At 33.0% G+C, this 12,310-nt stretch overlaps 1 protein-coding gene across 4 annotated transcripts in view; it reads left to right on the top strand.

Moving 5' to 3' along the window:
• LOC115888351 (GRAM domain-containing protein 2A-like) overlaps positions 1–12,310 on the top strand; it is a 119,088-nt gene that overhangs the window by 96,619 nt on the left and 10,159 nt on the right. For 3 of the 4 annotated variants that reach the window (XM_030908056.1, XM_030908055.1, XM_030908058.1), the window contains 2 exons: positions 6,762–7,044; positions 11,480–11,680. In XM_030908056.1, the coding sequence (XP_030763916.1) occupies positions 6,762–7,044; positions 11,480–11,680 (484 nt within the window). Of the gene's footprint in view, positions 1–1,923; positions 2,205–6,761; positions 7,045–11,479; positions 11,681–12,310 lie in introns of those variants that run through there. The other variant, XM_030908057.1, reaches the window with a different exon arrangement.

Below are 12,310 nucleotides of genomic sequence, written 5' to 3'. Positions count from 1 at the left end.
AAAATAAATTAATTACAAATATATAAACGGTTATTATTTACATCAACAAAACTCACCTTCTTAACAGCACTTAAGTGACATAAAGGGCCATTACTGCCGCATTCCCGTTCAAAATGTTTTAATAAAGTTGCGATGAGTTTTTATGGCTTTTAAGCTATTTTTTACACTTCGCACTTAAAGAGGTTGGTTCTAAAAAGAACAATGTTCGACTGCAAGGTCTGCTAGTAAACATTTTTAAGTTTAAAGTATCACAACACTATTTATTTAAACCAAAAACTCGTAATACAAAACTAAAGTGTCAAAACGAATGACAATGTCAGGAAATAAATAAATAAGTGCGGCAACTTGACAATTTTTACGGCAGAGCTACCACTTGAACCCCCAGCGCGAAATTTAAATTCCAGTTAGTCAGCCCGGCGCCGAAACATGTCCATAGTTAGCAACAATAAATTTAAAAATCGCGCCCTCGATTACGTAACTAAAAGTTTAATTGATATCAAATATAGATTTATTCTCTACAGGGTGTCATTGAAATGGTGTAAAAAAATGATGATGACTGAAAAATTATTTGGAAAAGCGGAAAGGGTAGTTTTTGCAAGGGTAGGAGGTTGTTTTGTGAATAACTATTTTGAGGTTATTTATTTTGCAACGTGGGTTCATTTTTTGAAAACTACATACTTTTTCCTACAAAAAAGGTACTCTTGTTACACATAGCCGAGAGTGATGGTTTTCGAGAGAATTGAAGACAAAGAGTTTGCTCTGATGGGATGCTAACTGGTTAATCAACATAAGCTTATGAAAGTTACGGAGTTTCAAAAATAACCAAGTAGTTATGAAATAAATAATTGAAAAATCAACATTTCATGATTTTTAAAACATCTTGTTGCTTTAAAAAACGAAATAATCCAATTACCAAAATTCCTTATTAAAATAATGCATTCCTTAATTCATTCACTGTAAATGTTCAAAGTGACCACCATTCATTTCAATGTAGACATCTGATCATCTTCTCCACGATTTGCGTACCCTGTGGAATATTCTTGGTGCTGTCCGAATTTGATTGGAACAGTCAATAATGCGTTGCCGTAGTTGCTCTTCATAAGTTTATGTTGATTAACCAGTTAGCAACCCATCAGAGCAAACTTTTTGCCTTGAAAAAGTATGTAATTTTCAAAAAATGTACCCACGTTGCAAAATAGATAACCTTAGTTATTCACAAAACAACCTCCTACCCTTGCAAAAACTACCCTTTCCGCTTTTCCAAATAATTTTTCAGTATTATTATTTGATTTAGGGTTAAAATTTATGGCACAGGATTTTTTTTCGAAATTTTATCTCGTTTCTTAAGCCTACAATTTTAAAACAACCGTTTTTTAAATTCACCCTTTCAGTGCACCTAACTCCCTTAATATGCATTTTCCGCCCTATACTTGTAGGAACTTTTTTTACTATTTTTAAGAGTACTATCACCCGCCGATTTTTTTACACCATTTCAATGACACCCTGTATAATTTGAAGATATATTTTTGCAAATAACTTTTAAATGGCTATTCCAAATGACACGAAATTCTACACAAGAGTACAACTTTAACGCTTCTTCAAAAAGTCTAATACAACTTTTGCATAAAATCATCTGGGGAGATATTTGACCTTTTCAAAATTAACAAGGGATTTCCTATGTTCCGTGTTCCGATGCCACTACACGGTACGTAACAATGCATACCAAAAGTCACTGACCAAAACATTTACTCAGATATAAGAAACAATTGCTTGAAACAGGTATTGTTCATGAAATGTCTTGACGATTAGGTGCAATAATTATTGTTAAGTACAACATATAACGCACACGGCGATAAGATAAGGGGACACGTTCAATTCCACATCGAAAAAACTGTTGTTCGATAGTTATTGGAATGGCTCCATACGGCCAGTATTTAATAAGCTTAACTATCGCGCTGTTGAGTACGATTAGCGTGGACATATTTCGAATAATGTCTCTTTTTATTTGACAACTGAAGAGTACTATAGTGTTCGGTGCGAAGAAATTCGTGGACTATTATGCACAGAAGCTTCTCGAGAACTCTGATCACCAGAATGTCGAGAAACTCTCTTCCTATCAAGCTAGAAAGTCAGACGTCGCTTGTGCAAACTGGTTCGGACGATTATGACACTTCTAGTATCGAAAGTACGGATTCGAATGATAGGTAAAGTATTTAACAGTTTTCCTCAACAGATACATTATTCAGATATAATATAGTGTGCTAATATCGCCTGTGATTATTGTGCTCGCTGTTCCAGGGGTCTTCATCTACATACTTCATACCAAATAAACTTTTATTAACGTGATTAAGCTTGATCGGCACAGCGTTGCCCACTTTTATATATTTTCTTCTAATCAAAATATTTTAGGAAACAAAAATAAATTAATTACAAAACGGTTATTACTTACATCAACAAAACTCACCGTCTTAACAGCACTTAAGGGACATAAAGGACCATTACTACCGCATTCCCCTTGAAAATATTTTAATAAAGTTGCTATGAGTTTTTATGACTGTTAAGCTATTTTTTACACTTCGCACTTAAAGAGGTTGGTTCTAAAAAGAACAATGTTCGACTGCAAGATCTGCTAGTAAAGATTTTTAAGTTTAAATTATCACAACACTATTTATTTAAACCAAAAACTCGTAATACAAAACTAAAGTGTCAAAACGAATGACAATGTCAGGAAATAAATAAATAAATGCGTCAAATTGACAATTTTTACAGCAGAGCTACCACCAGCACGAAATTTAAATTCCAGTTAGTCAGCCCGGCGCGGCGCCGAAATATGTCCATAGTTGGCAACAATGAATTTAAAAATCGCGCCCTCGATTATATACGTAACTAAAAGTTTAATTGATATCCCCCCCCCCCCAAATATAGATTTATTCTCTATACTTCCCAGCCTCTATTTTATTTTTATCATTATTATTAGAATTCTATTATTGTTTTGGATATTTCGCTTCTTCATCATTTGGCATTTTTTGAGGGATAATGGATAAGCTACAAGGGATCCAATATGCTCCATTTTCTCCACCTATTAAATCAGATCAGACTCAACAGCCTTCCAAAATATTCTACCTAAAATCACATTCAAACTAAGAACATTGCAAATATTTACGATAGGCCTGATGAGCCAATACAAGAAAGCTGTCAAAACTGCAGTACTGCAGTAGGTATACTAACAGAGCTTTAGAAGCTCAGTAGGCATCTAAAGCCGATGGGATTGTCGGACCAGGCATTTGCAGATTTGTCAATCAGAAGCAGAAATTACAGAATATATTTTGTGTCAATGTTACAGCCTGGAAAATGTGCCACTCTTGTGTTGAGCAATATAAGATACAGGGTGTCATTGAAATGGTGTAAAAAAAATCGGGGGGTGATAGTACTCCTAAAATTAGTAAAGAAAGTTCCTATAAGTATAGGGCGGAAAATGCATATTAAGGGAGTTAGGGGCACTGGAAGGGTGGATTTAAAAAAACGGTTGTTTTGAAATTGTAGGCTTAAAAAACGAGATAAGACTTCGAAAAAAAATCCACTGCTATAAATTTTGACCCTAAATCAAATGGTGATGCTGAAAAATTATTTGGAAAAGCGGAAAGGGTAGTTTTTGCAAGGGTAGGGGGTTATTTCGTGAATAACTTTTTTGAGGTTATTTTTTTGCAACGTGGGTTCATTTTTTGAAAACTACATACTTTTTCTTACAAAAAAGGTACTCTTGTTGCACATCGCCCAGAGCGATGGTTTTCGAGAAAATTGAAAGCAAAGATATTGCTTTCATGGGTTGCTAACTGGTTAATCAACCTAAACTTATGAAAGTTATGGCGGTTCAAAAGTAACCAAGTAGTTATTAAATAATTAATTGGAAAATCAAAATTTCATGATTTTTAAAACATCTTATTGCTTTAAAAACGAAATAAACTTTTTTGGTTTTAAAAAAATTTGGTTTGCTCAGTGCCGATTAATACTGAAAAGCAACTACGACAACGCATTATTGATTGTTCCAATCAAATTCGGACAACACCAAGGATATTCCACAGGGTATTTACGTAGATCGTAGAGAAGAAGATCAGATGTCTACATTGAAATGAATGGTGGTCACTTTGAACATTTTACTATGAATGAATTAAGGAATGCATTATTTTAATAAGGAATTTTGGTAATTGTCGTACTACTTACCCTACCCTACATAGGGATCAAAATAGCCACTTCCTCTACCAATAAAAACAAATCAGACTCAACAGCCTACCAAAATATTCTATTTAAAATCAAACTCCAGCCAAGAACATTCACCAAAATTTACGACAAACCTGATAAGCAAAAAAAAGGGTGTTAAAACTAGGAAGTCTACTAACCATAGATAAGATACTACTATAACTACTAACACATGGCATTGCAAGATCAATAGGCGTCTATAGATTATAACCAAATAAAGTTTTAGTCGCGTGATTAAGCTTGACCGGCACAGCGTTGCCCACTTTTACATATTATTTTAATCAAAATATTTTAGAAAACAAAAAAAAATAAATATAAATATGTAAACAGTTCTTACTGTTTACATAGTTTACTTTTACTTACTTAATACATCAACAAAACTCACCTCCTTAACAGCACTTAAGAGACATAAAGAGCCATTACTACCGCTTTCCTGTTCAAAATACTCTAATAAGGATGCGATGAGTTTTTTGCAACGGCTATAAAGCTATCTCGAAGACTTCGCCAGGTTCTAAAAGAACAATGTTGGATTGCAAGATGTGCTAGTAAAAAAATTTAAGCTTAAAGTATCACAACACAATTCATTTAAACCAAAAATTCGTAACACAAAACTAGAGTGTCAAAACGAATGACAATATCAGGAAATAAATAAATAAATGTGGCAGCTTGACATTTTTTACAGCAGAGCTACCACCTGAATCCCTAGCCGGAAATTTAAATTCAATAGATTTGCCAATATTTTATTATATCTAAAGGATGATAAATATAGTGTTTTATTTTTTGAATATTTATCAAAAATTAGAAAAAAATATATCCTTTACAATAATAAAAAAATAACATACTTGGTGTTATCTCGCACTTCAGATTTAATACTCGGCTTTCTTCATTGCTTTATTAATCTCTGTTTTGTGTGTATTAGTTATAAAAATATCTACGAAATCCAAATAATATTTGATAAAATTAATAGTGAAAAGGTTGCACTTATCCTATGTAAAAGCCTTGTATATGATAAACAAGGGTAAAAGTGTATTTTAAAGAACTGTCTAATGATTGTTTTTTTCGAAGGAATCTTAGGTATAAGATCTATCTCAAATTATTTTTGATCTGTAAAAAATAACCTTTTTAAAAACGTCACTTCTATTATATATTTATTATATTATATACTCGTATTATATATGAAGTACGATTTATTTTTGGATGAAATGATTAGAGAAAATTAATTTCAAGGTATTTTTATAAAGGGGTTCACAATGTTGGGTGGTTAAATCGATCACAGTGTATACCTCAAATATATTAAAGTTTTAATATCTTTGGTATACCTAGTATACATAATACAAACCTAGCATACATAATTACAAAAAACCTAATTTTAAAAAGTTTTAACATCCTATAACTCTAAAGCTATGCATTTCCAAACCCATGTTTGTACGAACTTTTTTTCAAATTTTTTATATACCGGGTGCGTCTCAAAAGTGGCACACCCCTATAACTTTGTTAGTTTTTCAGATAAAAAAACGAGATTTGGTATAATTGTGTGACATAAATTAGGATTGATTGACGTATTCAACTGATTTCGACCACTTTCTGTTTCAACGGAAATGATGACAACTTTTGATTTTTAAATAGCACCCTCGGTATATTTTTACTTTATTCGATAAAAATTGACACTCCTAATAGAATGACATATCATATGTCAACTTTTGACATTTTTGCTTAAAAGAAAATTGTATTTTAAAATAATAATTAAATTTTAAATTTCAATCTAGACTGCCATGGTTGTGTTAAAAACACTAATTTTTAATCAAGAAGTCTTGGAAAAATATATTTGATTGCCTAATGTTTTTCGTATTTTGTCCTGGCCGGTTAAAAAATGCCCAAATCGTATTTTTAATCATATCTCAATTTTTTCAAATGGAACAAGGGTGGCTCACTACCGTGTATTTGGAAAAGGCATTTTTTTACGTATAGATAATTTGGTACCACACACTTGGTATTTCGAGTCAAACTATCGTTATGAACCGCATGTTACAATTTTAAATAAACCATATGCGTAAATGTCAAAAGTTGACATATGATATATGTCATTCTATTCAGAGTGTCATTTTCTATCGAATAAAGTAAAAAAATAACGAGGGTGTCATTTAAAAATCAAAACTTGCCATAATTTACGGTGAAAAAGTAAGTGACCGAAAACAATTGAATAGGTCAATCAATCCTAATTTATGTCATATACTAACATACCTAATGGCGACAAGTCAACAACCCGACAAGGAGAAAAGTGGTAATCGAATGACAAATTATTATAGTAACTTTTTCCCTCAAAATTTCATTCCAATCACTAAAAGTACTTGAAAGAAAATTATAATAAATCGAAAGATTATTAGTTACGAAACAAAGCAGAATCGGACCTATGTTGATATGAAAAAATAATTTTATTTTTACGTGAGGATGATGCCACATGTTTTTTGAAACATCCTGTATATTTTTTATTTTTATTGTTTCAGGACAAACTTAAAGCACTTAAGCACTAGCACGCCTGCGATGACAGCTCAAGGCCATCTAGCGGAGCCGCCCAGTCCTAAGGCCGCCAAGGACCCCAAGGTGCGCACCACATCCAAGGCGCGCCAAAAGAAGTTCCTCCGTCACTTCCCCAACGTGGAGGAAGACGAGAAAGTGCTCAACCATTACTCCTGCGCCCTCATCGGCGACATCTTGCTCCAGGGCCACCTCTATATTACCAAAAACTACTTCGCCTTCTACTCCAACGTATTTGGATACGTAACTAAGGTAAGCGTTGGTTGGGTACGATCAAGAACAGTTAACCTAATAGGACTGCTCATTCAGCCAAATGTGTTTGCAAGGTGCATGCGAAAACTCTTTGCTTTCTGACGTCATTGTAGTCCTTGTCATGATAGTGTGTGTATTATTGGTTGCCGTATGCAGAACATTCATTATTGAGTTTCTTTATTTAAACACCTTATATGTATGCAATATAGAAAATTAACTGTATAAATCGTATTAAATATTCACATAATGCACTTTTATGAACAGCAGTTCCCAGAATCACCTTTTGCAGGCATTCTTTTTAGAGTATTCCCATATTTTGCTTTAAAATAATTAATAAACAATATCGTAGGCACTTAGTAAGAACTTAGTCACAATCCACAACACAAAATGGATGTACAGGGTGGGTCAAATTCGACGCTTTTAAATGGAAACACCCTTTTCTATAGGAGATAGACAAAAACTAATATCGGTGTCTGGAGCTCAATTTTTGTCAAAAGCATGATGGTGAAAACCGCATATCGATATCTGTTACCGTTTCGGAGTTAAGGGGTGTTTTTCAAAAATATGTATTTTTAACAAATCGCTGTAACTTCTATTATATATTTATTATATTATATACTCGTATTATATATGAAGTACGATTTATTTTTGGATGAAATGATTAGAGAAAATTAATTTCAAGGTATTTTTATAAAGGGGTTCACAATGTTGTGGTTAAATCGATCACAGTGTATACCTCAAATATATTAAAGTTTTAATATCTTTGGTATACCTAGTATACATAATACAAACCTAGCATACATAATTACAAAAACCTAATTTTTTAAAAAGTTTTAACATCCTATAACTCTAAAGCTATGCATTTCCAAACCCATGTTTGTACGAACTTTTTTCAAATTTTTTATATACCGGTGCGTCTCAAAAGTGGCACACCCTATAACTTTGTTAGTTTTTCAGATAAAAAACGAGATTTGGTATAATTGTGTGACATAAATTAGGATTGATTGACGTATTCAACTGATTTCGACCACTTTCTGTTTCAACGGAAATGATGACAACTTTTGATTTTTAAATAGCACCCTCGGTATATTTTTACTTTATTCGATAAAAATTGACACTCCTAATAGAATGACATATCATATGTCAACTTTGACATTTTGCTTAAAAAGAAAATTGTATTTTAAAATAATAATTAAATTTTAAATTTCAATCTAGACTGCCATGGTTGTGTTAAAAACACTAATTTTTAATCAAGAAGTCTTGGAAAAATATATTTGATTGCCTAATGTTTTTCGTATTTTGTCCTGGCCGGTTAAAAATGCCCAAATCGTATTTTTAATCATATCTCAATTTTTTCAAATGGAACAAGGGTGGCTCACTACCGTGTATTTGGAAAAGGCATTTTTTACGTATAGATAATTTGGTACCACACACTTGGTATTTCGAGTCAAACTATCGTTATGAACCGCATGTTACAATTTTAAATAAACCATATGCGTAATGTCAAAAGTTGACATATGATATATGTCATTCTATTCAGAGTGTCATTTTCTATCGAATAAAGTAAAAAAATAACGAGGGTGTCATTTAAAAATCAAAACTTGCCATAATTTACGGTGAAAAGTAAGTGACCGAAAACAATTGAATAGGTCAATCAATCCTAATTTATGTCATATACTAACATACCTAATGGCGACAAGTCAACAACCCGACAAGGAGAAAAGTGGTAATCGAATGACAAATTATTATAGTAACTTTTTCCTCAAAATTTCATTCCAATCACTAAAAGTACTTGAAAGAAAATTATAATAAATCGAAAGATTATTAGTTACGAAACAAAGCAGAATCGGACCTATGTTGATATGAAAAATAATTTTATTTACGTGAGGATGATGCCACATGTTTTTGAAACATCCTGTATATTTTTTATTTTTATTGTTTCAGGACAAACTTAAAGCACTTAAGCACTAGCACGCCTGCGATGACAGCTCAAGGCCATCTAGCGGAGCCGCCCAGTCCTAAGGCCGCCAAGGACCCCAAGGTGCGCACCACATCCAAGGCGCGCCAAAAGAAGTTCCTCCGTCACTTCCCCAACGTGGAGGAAGACGAGAAAGTGCTCAACCATTACTCCTGCGCCCTCATCGGCGACATCTTGCTCCAGGGCCACCTCTATATTACCAAAAACTACTTCGCCTTCTACTCCAACGTATTTGGATACGTAACTAAGGTAAGCATTAGTTGGGTACAATGACTAAAGAATCCAAGGACAAATAACACCCGAATGCCGAGACCAAATTGTTACCATGGCACCAAACAGTGCCGTGGCCATATATTTTTCTTAACTTAGCTGCTTGAAGGGACATTTATATTTTTGATAAATGTTTTGACTACGCCTATGGTGTAGGCAGTGGTATCGTACTAATTAATTACGGAAAAGAACTTATTCAAATGTTAACAAAAGGTACAAAACTAGTATCGACGTATAGCACACATCAAGTACATATAATATCAGAAAAATAAAAAATAATTATCGAATTCAATAAGAAATCTAAGAACACGCTAAACAGGTGGAGCGAACTGTTTATTTACCTATGAAACGTAACTCCTGGCTCTTTCTTATCGCTGCTGCTTTTACACTTGAAAGCTGAACAACTAATCACCATTGTAATAAAGTTTATACAAAGTTCACTACACATAAACTATTAAAAATCGCTAAAATGGTCGCTGGTGACCAGCTGATGACTCATTCGTTGCCATCAAAAGAATGGCGTCTAAGGTCACAAATTCTGCCGCAGCCCGTATGTGGGCGCAGCCCTTATTTTCTTTAGTCATTGGTTGGGTATGATAACTTATCCTGAATGATCGCCGACCTGAATACAGGGTTGTTCACCGCATACGACACGGAGTATTGTAGGTAAACGATTAGATTTTTGCAAATTGTAAGTTTTGGGTTCAATGAAGGACTGTAAAGCTACAATTTAAAAATATTTTTTCAAGATACAGAGTGTCTAGTTTGCTATAAATAAAAAATATCAAAGTTGTATTTTTTCAATGGGGCACCCTTTATATTATTACATTTTTAGTTGCTACGATTAAAATAAAGGTAAATTTGATTAAGGTTTACCGCATTTTAATTTTACCGTTTTTGAAATATTTAGGTTTTTGTGAAAATACAGTAATAATTTTGATACTTCATTTCTGTAAGCGTATTTAAATATTTTTTTTTTTAAATATATTACAGGATTTCAGTCATATCGCTAAAAAAATTTCGCCGTTTGGGCAGTTTGGAAGTTTATAAAAACTCAAATTATAAAACAACGTAGGTTTTTGTATCGTTTATCGCGTATCGCGTATAATGTTTGGTTTGTTCAATATAAATCAATATTTAAACTTTTAATATCGAGTATCGTAGTTTTAGTCGCCGTAGCTTTGTCGTAGCTGATGGTTTGAGATGCAGCGCGAAATTTGTGTAGGTAATAATTCATAATTTTCTGGTTCTGCATAATTGAGTTTTATAATCATCTGCTGATGATGCTAACATGGTTAGCGAAACGCGCGTCCAGTGTAAAAGTAAAAGTGTTTTGGTGTATTGTGGTGATTTAGTGTTTTTATTTTGTTCTGCATAAGTGATGAACTCTTGTTGACTGATTCTGGAATATATATTTTCAAATAGACAACATATTGTGTTCAGTTTGTAAAATCGTAGTTAAAAGAAAACAAGGTAAAAACAATTGCTTAAATTTCGAAAAACGTTTAGAGAAAGAATTGACTGATTAAAATATAAAAAAAATGTGAAATAAAACTTTTAGAAATGTGTATGTGTATATATTATGGTATTTATATTATTGTAACATTATTATTTAAGTGTCTTAAATCCTACCGTCGAAAATTTGTTTAAAGAACATTGACTGGATTTTTAGTGAAATGGCACTAGACCACCTGTTTAAAAATGTAAGAATAGGTTTGATTTTAACATAATTTGTATTTATTTTTAGATTTAATTTCCTTTAACTAAACGTACAAGTACCTTGTAAGAAACCAATTAAATTTGGTCGCGTTTTAAAAAAATTGACACAATATTTTTAGATATTGACATCCCTACAATAATAACCACGGGCCGCCACTGCTATTAAGGGGTTTTCACGAGGTTTTTCACCATAGGCCCGGTTGTACCAGCGAAGTTTACCGACAGATCAACAGTGAACGACGGTCAAAGCAAAAAATGCTTTGTACCAACCCTAAACGCCCTTCAAATACCCCGGTTCATAGAGGGTGATGTTTGGCGGTTCAAGCGTTGTTCAGGCGTAGATGTGGCGTAGATATAACGGTGATAACACATAAATGCCGTCGATCGTCATTTCTAAACCAACTTGATGCGGTTTTTTGCGTTCATATGGTATATTCATATAATATTAACTCTGGTTCTTCTTTTCAGCTTTTAATACCTGTCCTAACTGTTGAAGAAATCACGAAAGAGAAAACAGCTAAAATAATACCAAATGCCGTCGGGATCGCCACGAGTGAGGACAAACACATCTTCGGGAGTCTGATGTCCAGGGACAACACGCTGGCTTACATGAAAACTGTATGGGAAAAGGCGAAATTAGAGGAAGCGATACCGGAACCGGAAGTAACTGTAAGTCATTAACAACACTACTAAGCTTCATTCAGAACCTCCAAATTAGTGGAATAAATTAGTGGTTTTAATTAGCATAGAATTTTGTTCATTAAATTGCAATATAAGGCATTCAGAATGTTAAAATTAGTGATAGTCATTTTCAATTAGTATAAAAAGTTAACAAACTTTTAACTTTTCCACTAATTATACTTCAAAATTTGCGAGGAATGTCATGCGTTTGATTCTCATCCGTCAAGAGAAATTGTGGTTAGAAATGAAAATTTGATTGTTTTATAAGCTAAATATTAGGCTTTCTCTATGGATACAACTGACTAGCCGAAGTTGTTGCTTTCTGCTGAAGCTTTAAGCTTCTTTCAGAACCTCGCAATTAGTGGAATAAATTAGTAGTTTCAATTACCTTTATACTTTTTAGTTTACGATCATTCACAATGCCTAAAAAATACAATTAAAATTAATAACATATCCTAGCAACAGCATAATATTCACAGATAATATTTAGCTTATAAAACAATAAACTTTTGATTTCTAACCAAAATTTTTCTTGACGGGTGATAATCAAATCAAAGGCCAAAAATGACATTCCTCCAAAATTTTGAAGTATAATTAGTGGAAAAGTCAAAAGTTCGT

The sequence above is a fragment of the Sitophilus oryzae genome, unplaced genomic scaffold, assembly GCF_002938485.1.
Source record: "Sitophilus oryzae breed Bouriz unplaced genomic scaffold, Soryzae_2.0 scaffold_732_pilon_pilon, whole genome shotgun sequence".
NCBI classification, from domain to species: domain Eukaryota; kingdom Metazoa; phylum Arthropoda; class Insecta; order Coleoptera; family Curculionidae; genus Sitophilus; species Sitophilus oryzae.
Note: the sequence above shows the minus strand (reverse complement) of the source record. Positions and strands in the feature narration are given on the sequence as shown.